The 18,980-nt window shown below is 40.2% G+C and overlaps 1 protein-coding gene across 1 annotated transcript in view; it reads right to left on the bottom strand.

Moving 5' to 3' along the window:
• LOC126299246 (uncharacterized) overlaps window positions 1-18,980 on the bottom strand; it is a 389,842-nt gene that overhangs the window by 127,149 nt on the left and 243,713 nt on the right. The window contains exon 5 of the mRNA XM_049991034.1: window positions 17,927-18,115. Coding sequence (XP_049846991.1) covers window positions 17,927-18,115 — 189 coding nt within the window. The remainder of the gene's footprint in view (window positions 1-17,926; window positions 18,116-18,980) is intronic.

The raw sequence follows: 18,980 nt of genomic DNA, 5'->3' as shown, positions 1-18,980 counted from the left end.
ACCACTCTGTAGCCCACCTCTCCTTACTGTTGTGTACAAAATTGTAAACAACAAAAGGCAGGATAAAACATCTTCATATGACTAATATAACTTGGTATTCAGTGGGGCACAATCATGTCAGACAGTTCTGTGCTTCACTGACAAATATTGCTAACTTCTTGCTCTGTTTTACCTGTCTGTGACTTTAAGCACTCTGGTAGTTACTTCTTTGGACTGTTTTACTTGGGAGCTGATTCGACTCTGATGTGACTACACACTTTTCTTGTGTATATTCAGGCTGGCTGCCTATCGCATTTACGATGTCAGCCACAAATTGGATTTGTGAGCTATCATTGTATCAGCTATAACAAGCTACCTTTTGGAATTGCTAGTATACTGTCAATTTACCACTACTGCTTGGAGCAACTAAGCCAAAATATTTCAGACATGGTTAACTATTTAGATGATATAATTGTCAACTGGTACTCAGTATATATAGGGTGATTCACAATTCATTCACGTCTAGAGATTGTAGTGGGGACTTGGTAAATCAAGTTTTAGGCCCGAACCCGTGTTCGAAAACGTCATCCAATGGCGCCACAAAGTGTCAAATTTACAGGTATGCATATACAGGGTGACTCCATGATGATGCTACAAGCTTTCTAGGTCAATGTAAAAGGACAAATGTATCCATCTGAGGTAAGTGTCCCTGAACCAAAAATGAACAGTTCTGAGATACCACCTCCAGAGAGATAGCCTTAAGGTAATCACTGTCACAAACTTTTGAGACCACTGCAAGATGGTGTAAGAACACCATCGCATGGCCAAAACAGCTGATGTCACATGCCTAATACTACTTACCATCCAGCAGAACATAATCATTTCAGACCATGTTGTGTTTCACAGACACCATGCTTCGTTATATCTAGATGTGATTTAGGACTCTCTTGTGGTTATTTTTTTTTTTTTTGGACTGATTTACTCGGCAGCTAAAAAAAAAAAGTTACATGTTCCACATCCACGAGGATCTCCTCAACATGTATCTATGGAACAAAAAACTAATCTAATCTAGTGACAATTGCCTTACCAGTGGACCTTTAGGCTGGCTACCGCATGTCTATGACGTCGCAGCATGGACTAGTTTTGTGAGCAATGAGTGTATTTTCTATTGTGTTGAGTTGTATCCACACTCATGAAATACAGATGTTACTGAAGTGGAGTGGCTTGACTGCCTCAACGATACAGATAGCCAGACCGTATGTGCAACCATAATCATTTATCTGATCTACATTAATTTCAATCACTTTGACATGACCAGCTACAGCATTCACAGATCTCAGTTTGCACACTCAACATTAATTTTACTATCCAAAGCTTTATGATAATTTTCATAAACAAATTCTACAGCGCCAACTTACTTCTGAGTTTGATGTACATCCTCTTTAACATACTGCATTCTTTGTTTGCTTCCAATAGCATTCTTTTTAACACTCTCAGTTAATTGACTTTTAACATTTTCGGAGGATTGCCTACATTTATTCTCAACTTGAGACATTCTTTTGTCAACCTTAGCATAAAAAAGCAGATCTTGCTCCCACATATTCTTAAAATCAGCTGCCTGGCATTCCAATTTTACATTAATTTCAGATATAAACTTCTTAAACTCATCATCAGCCAAACAGTTAATACTGCTCGACCGTTGGTCAGTCTTCTTACCAAGATTATCAGGCTGTTGTTTAAACTCACCAGACTGTTGGTTCATATTTTTAGCAGTGAAATTTTTATTCACAGTTGTTCACAAGTACAAAATTGTTTTCCATAGTGCCCACCATTGCAACCAACATCTGCTGCACACTTTCCAAAACAGTTTCTTTAGATATTGCTTCATGTTCTCTCTCCTTCTCACAGGCATCAAGCCAAGTTTGGTCTCTTCTTGTACAAATTCCTGTTCATTTACATTACCCTGACTAACATAAGCAGAATCAGAATAACCAAAATCATGCAACTGACCATTTGTCAAGGGTATTATCACTAAAATCGTGAAAAGGATGACTGTCAAAGTTTAAACTATCTCGCTTGTTACATTTGTCAAGACATTTTGTTCCAGTTCCACATCTAGAAATGGAGAGCACTGAGGCACATCATAAACTGAAACATCATTATTTACTAAATTACGTATTTGGCTTTGCTTGTGAGTGCTTGTTCCACTAGCAATCACTTTAATCTGAACTTCGTCCCCTTCTCTATCAATTACAGAACTGTCTCTCTCTTCCATCGATGCAAGTCTTTTAATGCAAGCACACAATAACTAAGATACACATAACTTATCTCCAGTTGTCTGCTGTGGTCTGATCTCCAACTTCAGGGCCACCAACCAGTCTGTAAGTTGTAGAGCTGCACTTCTCCACTGGGTGCTAACTGCAACACTTGCTACTGCTTTGTACAATTATACACTGTGCACCCATCTTGTGACTGTTGTTTGCCATCCACTTCCCATCTTAAATATTCAGTTCTCATGGTATCAATCCCCAGTTTCACTTTCCCTTGTACTGGATTGTACTGTCACCAACTCACAGCCATCCACTGTCCTCTTTCAGAATTATTCTTGATCATGGTTTCATTCCATACAAACAATGTGCGGTGGCACAATTTTGTTTTGCATACAGAAAACTATCCAATTATCTTCATGAGGTATCTTATTCTTGTCTTCTTCAGCACTCAAGACTTGCTGTTAGAAGACAAATAATGTTTTTTTTCTACTGAGAAGCTGTAGTGGAACCAGTAATACTACATATATGTAATGGTGACAGTAAATTTTTTTTTCCAGTTTTGCGATTACTGTGATACTGAATGAGAGACTGGTAAGTGTGCAACAGGATGTGCTACCTATTATGTTCCAAAATGCCATGTGTAAGAACCTCAGGTTCCTTTCTTCCAGGAGTGCCAGTTCTTCAAGGTTCGCAGAAGAGCTTCTGTGAGGTTTGGAAGGTAGGAGACAAAGTACTGGCGGAATTAAAGCTGTGACAGTGGGTCCTGAGTCGTGATTGGGTACCTAAGTTGGGAGAGCACTTGCCCGTGAAAGGCATAGGTCCCGAGTTTGAGTCTCGGTGCGGCACACAGTTGTCATCTGCCAGGAAGTTTCATATCAGCGCACACTCCACTGCAGAGTGAAAATCTCATTCTGGAAACATCCCCCAGGCTGTGGCTAACCCATGTCTCCCCAATATCCTTTCTTCCAGGAATGCTAGTTCTGCAAGGTACGCAGAACAACTTCTGCGAGGTTTGGAAGGTAAGAGATGCAGCTAATGGGCAGAATTTTAGGTCATTGATGTTTATTGTGAAATGTAATGAGCCTGTAACACCCCCCTGTAGCATGCCCTAAATTGCTATTACATTTGAAGACTGCTCTCTGTTCAGAAGGTCATGCTATGTTCTGTTTGCTATTAACCCTTCAATTCAATCACACAGCTGGTTTGATATTCCATATGCTCATGTTTTGTTCATTTAGACACCAGTGTGGAACTGTTTTGATGCTTTCTGGAAGTCAAGGTTCACAACATCTACCTGGATGTCTGAATCTACTGCTTTCTGGGTCTTACGGATGAACACTGCAAGTTGGGTTTCACACAATCATTGTTTTTGGAATTCATGTTGGTTTCTATGGAGATTTTTGGTCTCCATAAATGTTATAATACATGAGCATAAAACATGTTACCAAATTCTATAACTGACCATGTTCCCAAATTCTGTAACTGACCAATGACAGAGAAGCAGGTCTATACTTTTGTGTCTCTACTTGACGACCCTTCTTGAAAACGGGAATGACCGGCAGTTTTTCACAATCACTGGGAACATTTCACTTCTCCAAACACCTATGGTATTGCTGCTAGAAAGTGGACGAGTTCTTTCATATACTTCATGTAGAATCATACTGGCATCCCATCAGGTCCAGCGGCCTTCCCTCTGTTGAGTGATTTCAGCTGTTCTTTAATTCCACGGTTATTTACTTCAATATCGGCTGCTTTGTGATTCATGCGATGCTTTAGAGGAGGCACTACAAATGCAATCTTCCTCTGTGAAAATGTTTTCAAAAAACATTTAGTATTTTGGCCTTTCTATTTCATTCTCCATTTCAATGCCATTATGACCACAGAGTTTCTGAACAGATGATTTCTATCTGTTTACTGATTTAACATAAAACCAAAACTTGTTCTGATTTTTCAAGTCGTTAGCCAGAATTTTACTTTCAAATTCACTAAACACCATAAATTTGCTTCTGTATCAGTTTTCTAACATGACTGTCAAACCACGGTGGGACTTTTCCATCCCTCACAACTTTCCTAAGGACATACCTGTTTAAAGTGTATTGTACAATGTTCTTTAACTTTTCCCATTGATACTCAATGTCGTAAGTGTTGGAGATGTAATTTTTGAGCTGCCCTCTCAGGTTATCTGAAATATGTTTCTTGTTGCTCTTGCTAAGAAGAAAGATATTCCCGCCTTTCTTTGTGTTCCCATTTGCAGCCATATTCAGTGACGCTGTAACAGCTTTATGATCACTGATTCCCTGTTCTACACTACCCGAGTTGTAAAGTTCAGGTCTGTTTGTCAACAGCAGGTCCACAGTAGTGCCTGAGGAGCTTCTCAGAGAGACCAACCTTCCGAACAGGAGTGAAGATCCAGATGAGGTCAGCAGGCTGGTAGACAACAGGGCAGTGGCTCGCGTCACACCTTCGGCAATCATTTTCTTGAGCCTACAGCGTGCGGAGTCGAGCTAACTGCTGAGCTACCTCAGCTCTGGTTAAGACCTGGCCGATGTAGTCATCGTCCACGTCATCAAGATGTAACAGAAACACAGTGTCCATTGTCGTAGTCACCTCACACCCATGCATCAGGAAAAATGGCATAAATCCTGTGGTGTCTTGTTTGGCAGTGTTGTAGGCAAACGTCATGAAATGTAGCCCCTCATCCGAGTTGCTCTGCTCAACATTCACGAACATCGATAGCATGTCAGCCAAGGTCTTATTACGTCGTTCAGTAAGCCCGTTAGTTTGCGGATGGTAGGCAGTCGTCATGTGATGAGTAATGTAGCACTGACAGTTTATCTCTGTCACAAGATTAAATTGAAAAACTCCCCCTCAATCCATGATTAACAAACTTGGGGCACCGTGTTTTAATACAATGTCTTCCATGATGAATTTGGCTACCTCGAATGCTTTGGCTGTTTTCACGGCCTTTGTAATGGCATAGTGTGTCAGATAATAAGTGCAAACAATAATCCATCTATTGCCACTAACAAGAGTTGGAAATCGGCCGAGGAGGTCAATCCCAATATGCTGGAAAGGCGTTTCTGCTGAGGAACTGCTTTTCTCCTCTGGCACACTCAACAGTGTGACACATAGTGACGGACACTCCTAAATAAACCTGGCCAGAAAAACCTCTTGCGGATTCTATCATATGTCTTAATAAATCCTAAATGTCCGCCCTCTCAGGTGTGTCATGGAATTTCTGGAAAATCTAAGCGCATGTGATTAGCAATGACCTCTTTCCATATGGATCAAAGATTTTCTTGCAAAGTAATCCATTAACTACCTTAAATTGTCCTTTCACACCCTTTGACCGATTTAAGGCAAGCATAATTTGAGATATCTTGATGTCCTTCTTCTGCTAAGCAGAGAGATCCTGGAGTGCAGCAAAACAGTCACTATCTTCAGCAAAGTCTTGATAGTCTTGCACATGGTTTCTTGAGAGACAGTGCTCTCTCAACATACAAACCAAGTACAGGGTCAGTCATCAGAGCTTTTCGCAGCACATCAAAAGAATCTTGTTGAGATAAATGTAGCATTGGCTTTTAACAACTATTGAAGTTGCCTGGCTTTGATACAAAAGTCTTTGATAAAACGACAGTAATAAGAACACAATCCAAGGAAGCTTCTCACATCTCCAATACTTTTAGGAATAAGAAATTCCATTCCAGACCTCACCTTTTCTAGGTCTGGCTGTACACCTTTGTTTGACACAAGGTGTACAAGTATTATGATTTCGTTTGCTCCAAAGAGACACTTTCTTGGTTTAAGTTTCAGTCTGCTTTGTTGGAGACACTTAAGAACACCCCTCAGTCTTTTACATGTTCATCAAATGTTTCTGAGAACACTGTAATATCATCTAAATAACAAAGACACACAGTCCACTTCAGGTGACTTAGAAGTTTATCCATCATTTGTTCAAAAGTCACTAGTGCATTACAAAAACCAAACGGCATTACCCTAAACTCATACAGGCCCTCCGGGGCTGATGAATTCAGTTTTCTCACGATCAGCCTCATCTACTTCGATTTTCCAGTATCCCAAATACATGTCCATGGTTGAGAAAAACTTAGCCCCCTTCAGACAATCTAGTATATCGTCAATTCATGGAAGGGGGTAAACGGCCTATTTAGTTATCTTATTAAACTTCCTGTAATCAACACAAAAGCGCCAACTGCCATCCTTCTTCCTGACGAGAACCACTGGTGACAACCATGGGCTCTGAGAAGGCTGAATGATATCATTCTTCATCATTTTCTCTACCTCGTCGTGAATTATTCGACATTCCATTGCTGACACATGGTATCTCTAGCTTATTGGTTGATGGTCCCCAGTGCTAAACCAGTGCTTCAGCATCGATTTGTCTAATAAGCTCTTCACCTGTGGATTGAAGCATTAATAGAACTCTTGAAGAATGGTAAGTAGCTTCTTCTATCGTTCCTTAGTGAGATCTGGTGATAGTCGAGCTATAAGATCTTGTCTTGTAGTGGTAGTGCCAATTTCACCCAAAGATTCGGCAAGGGAGGTTTCTATGACGCTCAACTGTTCGGCAATTAACAGCTCGGCATTTGCTAAGCACATGTGTCTTGGAAGAATCTGCAGTTAACTATCCACAATTCACCGAATCCATTCTTAAAGAAGACGACAGAGGTTGGGATGACCACATTATTCTTCAGTGGTATGCTTCTCTTACATTCCACTACAAGATCAATGGGCTGATGCATGACATGACACAACAGTTACCTTTCTAGCGTTGACTGCAGGAATGATCACTTCATCCAGCACACATAGTCTCCACACACTCGGATGCGCATCTTCCTGTCCACAGTATCTCGTCTCGTCTAGCATAATCTTAGAGCAACTAAAATTTATAATTGCCTGAGAGGCTTTCAAAAAGTCCCATCCGAGAATGATGCCACAACTACACTCTTGTAAGACAATGAATTGTAAGGGCTGTGTATGGCCACTTATACTCACACGAATGACACATCTTCCTACAGGCTTCACATATTGCCCATTAGCCACCTTCAGCAAAGATGTTTTGTTGTTGACGAATATGGTTTTCTGCAATTAGCGACAGTACTTCTCCGAAATGACTGACTATGATGCTCCAGAGTCCACAAGAGCTTGGGCTGGTCAGCCATTCATGAGGATATTGATGTAGCTTCCTATCATTTTTGTAGTGATCAACACTGGAGGATTTTTCTTTTCAGCGGCCTCACCTGCAAGGAAGGTCATATTCTTTAGTTTTCCACGTTGCAGCAGCTAAGTGATCGGCTGGAGCTTCTAAACGGTGATGGGGACCTCGACTGGAAAGTTGGGGAGCATCCTCTCCAGTGGCTAGCTTGCGGCAATCATGACCTGCGTCATCCTGCATCCACATGTTCTCGTTCATCTTCGTCATCCTGGAGTTGGCATTGGCTAAGATCGGTCTGCTGTCTTCAGGTGCGGGTGTCATCAAATATCCACTGCCTTTCTCGACAATAGGGCACCACATGTCCCAGTTGTCCGTAGTGGAAACATACTGGTTGCTTATCCTGGGTCCTCCAGACGTCAGTATTCCTTGGTGCCCAAACAGGTTCCCCATGCGGCATTGTAGGAATGTAACTTCGCCTGTGTCTCAACTTTTTCGCCATTTTAAAGGGAAGTGAAGGATGAGAGATTGGGTTCAATGTCTATTCCACTTCCTCCCTTATGACCTCTTGAAGTGTCTTGGCGTTTTGCTTGTCGTGCAATCCCAATGCCTTCTGAATTTCCTCTCTCATTATCTGACTAAAAAACACTTGTGAAATCAGTTCCTTCCACCATCACAAACATTGATATGACGTTTGGAAGCCGTTCAAACTTCTTGTGTGTAATTTTTTTTTAATGCACTGTCATGATATACTGGCACCATTTTATGAAGTCGACTGCAGTCGAAACCTCCTTCAGGAGTAGGGCTTGATACATGTCCTCAGCAACATACTTCATGAGATTTGCAACCTTATCTTCCTCCTTCATTCTAGGATCCCCTATTTTGCACAGCTCCAAGGTGTCTTGAATGTAGGATGCTGTTGTTTCTCCTGGACACTGTGCCCTGCACTTTAATTTATCTTCAGCCTTGCACTTCTGTCATTGTGTGTCGCTGAAATACTTGTGCAGTTCCGCCTGGAATACTTCCCACCTTGTGAACTTCTCCTCGTTGTCCTCATGCCATTGCTTGGCAGTGCCCTCCCAGGAGAAAAATACGTTAGCCAAACACACGGTGTCATTCCATTTGTTAAATTTGGCTATACACTCATATACCTTCAGCCATTTGTTTGGATCTTCACCATTGTGACCAGAGAACCCGGATATCTCATGTGGTAGCACACAGTTGCTGTCATCGTAACGTCGTCCTCTTCTTCTTCTGTCTGCGATAGATTGCACTCTGTTGAATACGGCTCGAATTTGGGTTTCTAGTCACGTAAATGGCGGCTCTGTCATGGCCTGATGGGAGCCACTGTGTCATCAATAATGTGCACTATCAGAAGTTCCAATACCCTGCGCCTCCACCAGAATAATGCCATGTAGAAGACGGTGTAATTAGATGAATAATGATCACTAAGTTCACTTAACGAAGGTTCAGTCAGCACTTGCACATGCAAGTGCGCAGTGCGAACTGCCTTTGGCCAGAACACATACGGTATATATACAGTTACAGAACATTCCAGTACAATGATTCTTGACATTTGTGGATATTTCTAGAATGTACTCGAACCAAATATAGAAATTAAAATTTTAAGTTCAGGCGAGTTTTGAACTCACGACCCTCCATGCAATAGTCCAGCATCACAGCCACCACACCACGGTGACTGCACCACTCAGCCTCCTCTGCAACCATATTACATTTGACAGCTACAGAGACCAATAATGGCTTACTCAAAGTTAACATATCAACAATGTCAGGACATGTACTAATGAAGACAATAAACCAGGAAAAGCTTATGTACCAAAATAAAATGTCAAGCAGCAAACTGTCTACCAATTCTGTACATAATGTCTATTTATTTATTTATTTACACGTCAAGTTCTGTAGGACCAAATTGAGGAGCAAATCTCTAAGGTCATGGAATGTGTCAGTACATGAACTTACAACATAAAAGTAATAACAGATAAAAATAAATGTTCATGAACCTGAAAAGAAGTCAGTCCATAAGCTTAAGTAAACGCTATCAGCAATACAATAAGAATCAGCTTAATTTTTCAAGGAACTCCTCGACAGAATAGAAGGAGTGACCCATGAGGAAACTCTTCAGTTTCGATTTGAAAGCCCGTGGATTACTGCTAAGATTTTTTTAATTCGAGTGGCAGCTTATTGAAAATGGATGCAGCAGTATACTGCACACATTTTTGCACAAGAGTTAAGGAAGTCCGATACAAATGGAGGTTTGATTTCTGCTGAGTATTAACTCAGATCACAATATACTAGTGATGAAGAGTAGGCTGAAGTTCAAGACATTAGTAAGGAAGAATCAACACGCTAAGAAGTGGGATACGGAAGTTCTATGGAATGACGTGAAACGTTTGAAGTTCTCTAATGCTATAGATACAGCAATAAGGAATAGCGCAGTAGGCAACACAGTTGAAGAGGAATGGACATCTCTAAAAAAGGGCCATCACAGAAGTTGGGAAGGAAAACATAGGTACAAAGTAGGTAGCTGCGAAGAAACCATGGGTAACAGAAGAAATAATTCAGTTGATTGATGAAAGGAGGAAGTACAAACATGTTCCGGGAAAATCAGGAATACAGAAATGCAAGTCGCTGAGGAATGAAATAAATAGGAAGTGCAGGGAAGCTAAGACGAAATGGTTGCAAGAAAAATGTGAAGACATCGAAAAAGATATGATTGTCGGAAGGACGGACTCAGCATACAGGAAAATCAAAACAACCTTTGGTGACATTAAAAGCAACAGTGGTAACATTAAGAGTGCAATGGGAATTCCACTGTTAAATGCAGAGGAGAGAGCAGATAGGTGGAAAGAATACATTGAAAGCCTCTATGAGCGTGAAGATTTGTCTGATGTGATAGAAGAAGAAACAGGAGTCGATTTAGAAGAGATAGGGGATCCAGTATTAGAATCGGAATTTTAAAGAGCTTTGGAGGACTTACGGTCAAATAAGGCAGAAGGGATAGATAACATTCCATCAGAATTTCTAAAATCATTAGGGGAAGTGGCAACAAAACGACTATTCACATTGGTGTGTAGACTATATGAGTCTGGCGACATACCATCTGACTTTCGGAAACGCATTATCCACACAATTCCGAAGACGGCAAGAGCTGACAAGTGCGAGAATTATCGCACAATCAACTTAACAGCTCAAGCATGAAAGCTGCTTACAAGAATAATATACAGAAGAATGGAAAAGAAAATTGAGAATGCGCTAGGTGACGATCAGTTCAGCTTTAGGAAAAGTAAAGGCACGAGAGAGGCAATTCTGACGTTACGGCTAATAATGGAAGAAAGGCTAAAGAAAAATCAAGACACGTTCATAGGATTTGTCGACCTGAAAAAAACCTTCGACAATATAAAATGGTGCAAGCTGTTCAAGATTCTGAAAAAAGTAGGGGTAAGCTATAGGGAGAGACGGGTCATATACAATATGTACAACAACCAAGAGGGAATAATAAGAGTGGACGATCAAGAACGAAGTGCTCGTATTAAGAATTAAGAAGGGAGTAAGACAAGGCTGTAGCCTTTCACCCCTACTCTTCAATCTGAACATCGAGGAAGCAATGATGGAAATAAAAGAAAGGTTCAGGAGTGGAATTAAAATACAAGGTGAAAGGATATCAATCATATGATTCGCTGATGACATTGCTATCCTGAATGAAAGTGAAGAAGAATTAAATGATCTGCTGAACAGAATAAACAGTCTAATGAGTACACAGTATGGTTTAAGAGTAAATCGGAGAAAGATGAAGGTAATGAGAAGTAGTAGAAATGAGAACAGCGAGAAACTTAACATCAGGATTGATGGTCACGAAGTCAGTGAAGTTAAGGAATTCTGCTACCTAGGCAGTAAAATAACCAATGACGGACGGAGCAAGAAGGACATCAAAAGCAGACTCGCTACGGCAAAAAAGGCATTTCTGGCCAAGAGAAGTCTACTAATATCAAATACCGGCCTTCATTTGAGGAAGAAATTTCTGAGGATGTACGTCTGGAGTACAGCATTGTATGGTAGTGAAACATGGACTGTGGGAAAACCGGAACAGAAGAGAATCGAAGCATTTGAGATGTGGTGCTATAGACGAATGTTGAAAATTAGGTGGACTGATAAGGTACGGAATGAGGAGGTTCTACGCAGAATCGGAGAGGAAAGGAATATGTGGAAAACACTGATAAGGAGAAGGGACAGGATGATAGGACATCTGTTAAGATATGAGGGAATGACTTCCATGGTACTAGAGGGAGCTGTAGAGGGCAAAAACTGTAGAGGAAGACAGAGATTGGAATACGTCAAGCAAATAATTGAGGACGTACATTGCAAGTGCTACTCTGAGATGAAGAGGTTAGCACAGGAAAAGGAATTTATGGCGGGCCGCATCAAACCAGTCAGTAAACAAAAAAATTAACCAAATGAAAGCTGCTTATTCTTGGATATAAACTAATATTGGTAACAAGAAACAACAATAAGGAATATACATATTGAGAGGCCAATGTCAAAATACACAGACGCGTGAGCAGAGGTCGACAAGAGGTTTGTGAACTCACACCACTTATTGCCCCGAACCAGCCGTTTCTGAGCCAAAAATATCCTTCAAGAATGGGAAGAGTTACCCCAAAACATCATATGAATTTAGGAGATCTACCAACATCCTTTTTCTTGCACAATCATACACAAAATTAATATTGAAGTCACCACATATAACTACTTTCTGTTACTTCCTACAAAGTGAATCAAGAACCCTCTCTACCTTAAGCAAAAATGCTCTGTAACCGGAGTTAGGGGACCTATAAACAACAGCAATTAGAAGTTTAGTATCACTAAATTCGACTAATGCTGCACAACTTTCAAATATCTGTTCAGTGCAGTGTCGTGATACATCTATGGACTCAAATGAAATACTGTTTTTTACGTATAGAGCCACTCCCCCACCCCGCAGAGAACTCCTTGGGAAACAGCCAGCTAATCTGTAGCCTGGTAAAGGAAGCCTCTGAATTATCAAATTATTTAAGTGGTGCTCTGATATACCAATAATTTCAGAGTTAACATCTATTAGCAGTTCACTAACTTTATCTCTAATACCTCTTATATTTTGATGAAATATGCTAATTCCTTCTCTACTTGGAAACATTACATCCTCTGGAGGTGAGCCCTTAGTTAGAGGCACTTCCTTTATGCAGGTATTCCTATCAGCTGATTTCAGTCTAAAAACGTGCAGCTCTAACACCAACTACTACAGGAATTTTTCCATGAGTCACACCACTACCACCACCACCACCACCACTCACTACACTGTCACCTATAAGCTTAGCCAGCCTCACCTTCCCATACCTACTGCCTTCCCATGTCCTACTGGGACACAATATATGTTGTAGGTCCCACAATAAAGAAAAGATGCATTGAATTTCAATGCCTCTGATATCTTGTTTCAGCCTGCTTTCTGCCCTAGTAGTAGTATTCTGAGATGAAGAGGCTTCCCAGAGTAAACTATTGTGAAAGGCTGCATCAAACCAGTCTTCAGACTGATGACCACAACAACAAGAACAACAAAGAGTTGTGAAATAAATTGCTTTTGTTACATTAATAACAGGTGCTGCAATGCCAATGGCTTCAAGCCATTATCAGATGTCTCACTCAGTTGAGCTTTGCCAGTTCACAGCAAAGATCAAAATTCAATCCAGATCTGGCATACAGGTTAATCTATCAGTTGTATTATTAGCCCCAAGTGCCCAGATTCAAAAGATCCAAAAATCATTTCAAGGTTGATGCTGCTGCTTTTTTGAAATGTTAAGGGAACATACATTGTGGTCATTATACATATTTTCTCAGCCACTGCATAAACAATAGATTATTCACAGACTATGGTATTCCTGCTACAGTCATAAATTAGGGACCAGCAACATCTATTCAGATTATCTGCAAGAAGTAGTAGTAGCAGTAGTAGTAGTGGGTGGATGTAATTGAAGTGCAGCAACTAACAGAGGTCCAGTGTGGATTGTAATTATTGTATGGCAATGAAACTTGTGAGATATGTTGAAGCATTAATGTGGAACCAATTTATGCTGAAAAAAGCATTAGTTCCAACTGTCACCACCACATGCAAATCTGATGTTGTAAACTGTTTGTAAGACAAGTTCTAAATTAAGTGTATGGTATAGCTATCATGAAACTGTGTGTGCTATTAGTGAAACTATTTTATGTGAACAGCAGCAATTACAGTGCTGCATGGAGAGTATCACCACTGAAAGGTCTGAGGAGCAGCCTGATGTCATTAAATGGATTAAAGAAGATGACAATGAAATTTGAAAACACGGGTGTGATCTTAGTGGCGGCACCTGGAAGAGGAAGGTGTCCTAGACTGGTATGTATTGATGAGATTGCTGTTACTGTAACTGACCATACAACATGTGCCCTGGATAGTGCTAGTGCTCATGCAGTGTGATGAGAATTGTCTACCCCATGATAAACAGTACAGACAGTTTTGCAGTCTATTTTACACTGGTAACCACACAAGATCCAGATGTTGCAGCAACTGAAACTTCATGATCGGCAGCAATGTTCTGAATTTGCTCTTCAGTTTCTGGAACAAATCAAAGTTAACGACCTGTGGCTGGCAATATTCTATGGAGTGATGGGATACAGTTTTCACTGCAGGTGCAATGAATACAAGAACTGTCAAATCTGGGGTAACTGTTAAACCACGTGTTGTTGACGAAGACCCAATTCACTCTTTGTGTGTGACACTATGGTATTGATTCATAACCACCTTTATTATCGTTGCATTTTTCTTTGAAGTGAACGCACCCAGAAGGCCTGTCAGTTGCACCATGATGTGTGCATGTCATTGTGACCTCCCTGTATAGCATGCAATTCCCACTTTGGAAGAATGCAGCTGTGTGGAAACCACTGTTTTCATGCAAGATGGGGCAGCACCTCATGTCAATTGCAGAGTCAAAGAGCTGCTTAATGCAACCTTCCATGAACATGTTATCTCCAGAGGTTTTCCAGATGCATAACCTGCAAGATCAGCAGATCTTCTCTTCAATGACTGTCCATCACGATTATTCAACAAACATTCTCATCCGTCAGGTGACTTAGGGGATGATATTTTTCTGCTTTTCCTGCCTTGGCTACAGAAGCACCCACCATACAAGTGCCAACAATTTGCCCACATTTGAATTCTCTTAGCTCCAACATAATGTACTCACGACTACTTAAAACACTGTCCTGACCACATCTAGTACTCAAAACATATTGAGGAAATCACACAAGTGCCGTTCGTGGTCAAATACAACAGTGTAACATGCTGTCCTGTCCGCATCTATGTTGAAGCATCCATTTCTCTTGGTGATTACGTATTTTTTCAACCCCTGACATCTTGAGAAGTCAGAGAAGTCTTTTAGAATTACCTTACACAATGATGACTGAATTATATTTCCATACACTTAGTAGGACTTGATGAGCAAAACAAGGCCTAGTGTATGAATGTTTACAGAATAGGCCTATGATCATGACAGAAATGTTATTCGCCCTGTGATGGGTATGCTGAGATGAGATTCTTGTAAAAAAAGGGTACACTGACTAAATTATTCCTGTTGCGAGTCTTTAATATGTGAGTATGAGTAATATGATATAACTGCAGAAACGAATGAAAAGATGTCAACGTCACTGTAGCGGCATATGTAACACAGGAGCAACAGGAAGAAGAGTTGAAAAAGCCCAAACAGTAATTCATGGGGCTTTGAGGTTTGCTAACATCGTATAGTAGTACAGAGCGGTTAAAAGTAAAATGCAGCTGGTCACAGAGGTCCAGTTGGGCTGTATTTATAGTACGACAGTGAAACTTGGTAGATATGCTAATGCGTTAAGGTGGAACTGATTTGTGTGGGAAAAAGATAGTTTCAATTTTAGCAACTGGATGCAAATCTGGTGCTCTACACTGTCAGCAAGACAGTATAACATCCACGCTGTCATTCGACAAGCCGTGATGTGAGTGAACAGTATGGCTATTAAGAAGAGACACTGTGCACTGTTCGTGAAACTGAACTGTTTTATGCAAACTGCAGCAATTACAGTGTTGCACAGAGAGAGTATTGCTAACTGAAATGTCTGAGGTGAAGCCTGTTGTCATTAAATGGTTTAAACAAGATGATAATGAAATTCAAAAATACGGGTAAGGTTGGTGTGGCACTTCTAAGAGGAAGACAGCTTTTCCCAATGGAAGTTCTGATGAGGTTGCTGTTGCCCTAAATGACGACCCAGCACATGCCCTGGGTAGTGCTAGTGCTCATGCAGTGTCATGACAATTGTCTGTTCCATGGTCAACAGTAAGTAAAGTTTTGCCATCTATTTTACACTGGTACCCATATAAGATCCAGATGACACAGCAGCTGAAACTTCATTATCCACAGCAATGATATGAGTTTCCTCTTTGGCTTCTGGCACGGATCGAAGTTGATGACTTGCAGCCGGGCAATATTCTATGGAGTGATGGGCACATTTTACACTATAGGGTGAAGTGAATACACAGAATTGCTAAAATGTAACTGTGCTGTGTGGATTCACAAGCACCTTTATTCTTGGCCCGTTCTTTTTTGAAGAGAATACACCCAGAGGGCCTGTGCAGTGTACCGTGTCATCTGAACATTACTGAGACCTCCTAGTACAGCATGTGAGTCCTACTTTGGAACAGTGCAACTGTGTGGAAACCACTGTTATCATGCAAGATCGGGTAACACTTCATGTCACTTGCCCTATGAAAGGTATGCGTAATGCAACCTTCCATGAACATATTACCTCCACAGGTCTTCCAGATGCATGGTCCGCAAGATCAGCTGATCTGAATCCATGTAACATTTGACTCTGGGGATACCTAAAAGGACACATTTACCAGGGATGTATTCAGTCTCTTCCTGATGTGAAGGCAGGAAGACAGTGCTCAGATTCCACCAGAACTGCTGCAAGTAATTGTTGATCACATTGTTTTAAGGATGCAGCATATCATCGATGTCTCCAGTGCTCATACTGAACAAATTGTGTAAGCAATGGTGAACAATAAAATCAACATTATGACTTTCTCACTTTTCTGCCCATGTCCTGTTCCTAATACATTACGTATGGTAACATTTCTATACATCTTCCTTGCATTCACAGTTTGAGGTTTGCAACTGATGGTCAAAATTGCAACTAAACTTTTTCCAGAGTAAATAGATTTTGCATTATCCATTACACTATCTACCAAGTTTCGCTGTCATACGATAATTACAGCCCACATTGGACCTCTGTGAGTAACTCCACTTTAATTATAGCCACCCAGTAATATCCATCTGTAGACCACTTTTACAAGGGTATTGGACAAGTTGCAGTATTGCAATTTAAGAAAACATAAATTCATATTACAGGCATTTACATACTAACTTCACAAGTATGGGACAGGTAGTCAGCTGTGGCCTTCAAGTAGGAACAATCCTGGCATTTGCCTTAAGTAATTTATGGGAACCTCAAACAACTTAAATCAGGATAGTCAGATGAAGATTTGAGACTCCACCATCCCGAATACAAGCCAAGTCTGTTTAAAACAGTACTACCTCATTCAGTTTATTCTTAATGCCCCATACTGTTTTCCAAGGAAGTTGTTTAACACTGTAAAGGCTAGTGCTACACTGCTAAATCATTGCTTTCAAGGCATGAGTGACCTCTGTATAGTTTTCAAAATATGACATACAATTTGTCATAGAAACAGCATTGTACTGTAACGAAAATAAATATTACTTTTACTTCAGGTTCTACTTAATCCAGCTGTCACATGCAACATATATGCAGTATTTCAACATATCTGCTTTTTACTGTGTTAGTAATATAATTATGCACAGAAAGTTCTGGTTGAGAATAACGAATTATTTAGGAATAAAGAGAAAAACTCACCAAAAGGCAAAAGCACCGTGTCGTCGACAGACACACAAACAAAATCTACAGGGCTCTGCTTTGCTAGCTTTTGGAATTAAATTCATTTCTCAACCTGTAGGGGAAACATGCGTGTGTTTGTGTGCATGTTTCTCCTACAGCTTGAGAAAGGAATTTCATTCCAAAAGCTAGCAAAGCAAAGCTGTATGTGTGTCTGTCAACAATGCAGCACTTATGCTTTTCGATGAATCGTTTCTTTATTTCTAAATAATTCATTTTACTCTGTTACCATGTAAATGAGCTACTACATACTTTCCTGAATACATTTCAAACTTATTTTATGTACAGTTTTTCAAACAAACTTAGATGGACTGTAATCAGAGAAAAACACACAAATAATGCAAGAAAAGAACTTTCATGTATCACAGCACTAAGAAAATAACCTTAACCAAAACAAACACATTGTTGTATTCACTGCTGTATTAAAAAGAATGACAATGGAACCAACTGACTCAATGAATATAAACGACCAAATAATGAATACCTGTTCTCTGTAATGGGCCATTGTGGTCGTCTCAATATCTGAGCCTCTTCCAAGAACACCATTTTTTACAGTCAAGTTTGGGTAATTTTCGGCCATATGGTCTAACAAGTCTGGAAGATAAGTTGCAGCATCATGTACAATGCCCATTACATGATGCGCGAAACCTCCCTCATCTTCAGCAAAAACTACCTGTGTAAAATGGCAACAAATAAATTAAGTGAGATATCAGCAACTCAAACTGAAATTCTAATAATAAATAACTATGGGTTTTTGATGATGGAAAGTACTAACTACCAACTGACCACACTTCCAACCTCCCACCCCGCAACACACACATACACACACAAATGTGTTGTCATCAAAACTGTCTTGACTACACTAAATATTAATGTCGAAGTTGGCCAGTTTCGTATGTTTAGCAGTCATCAACTGAACTAAAAAAATACTGTTAAATATAAAACTGGAAAGTATACAAACATGAAAAAAATAGCATACTCATCCAGCTTGTTACTAGGTAATATGTTACTGCCATGATGTGTACATCTTGGTCATGTAATACAAACTGGTGTTTCTGCTTTTATATCACACTTACAGGAATGGGAGTAACTCATATCAACAGTGGGTACAGAAGCACGCTCCTCTAATATCTGTGAATATTAACAGATACATCCTACCTACTTACCAATAATTATTGCTTTCTTTTCCCTTCCAGTTCTGATGATGACTGCTTAGCAGTTGAAACCAGTAAACTTTGTCATTATCGTGAGTCTGAACAAAATAATTTTAGTAAAAAACATATTCAAATGGAATTGTTTTAAGAAGATTACACTTTATTAAAACGTAGCACAGGCAGTCTGAAACAACAAAACATTTATGCTGTACATTAAATACAGTGCCCAAGGAACTAAAAATACATAGAAGGGCCAACATCCATCAGCAATGGCAAGCAGCAAACCCTTATCTGGTTTCCACACATTTCATACAGATGTGCAATGGCCTGTGAAAGCAAGCATACTCAAGATTCACTGCAACAATTTACTGTGCAGTTACAGTA

Source organism: Schistocerca gregaria, chromosome X (assembly GCF_023897955.1).
Source record: "Schistocerca gregaria isolate iqSchGreg1 chromosome X, iqSchGreg1.2, whole genome shotgun sequence".
Lineage (NCBI taxonomy): Eukaryota > Metazoa > Arthropoda > Insecta > Orthoptera > Acrididae > Schistocerca > Schistocerca gregaria.
Note: the sequence above shows the minus strand (reverse complement) of the source record. Positions and strands in the feature narration are given on the sequence as shown.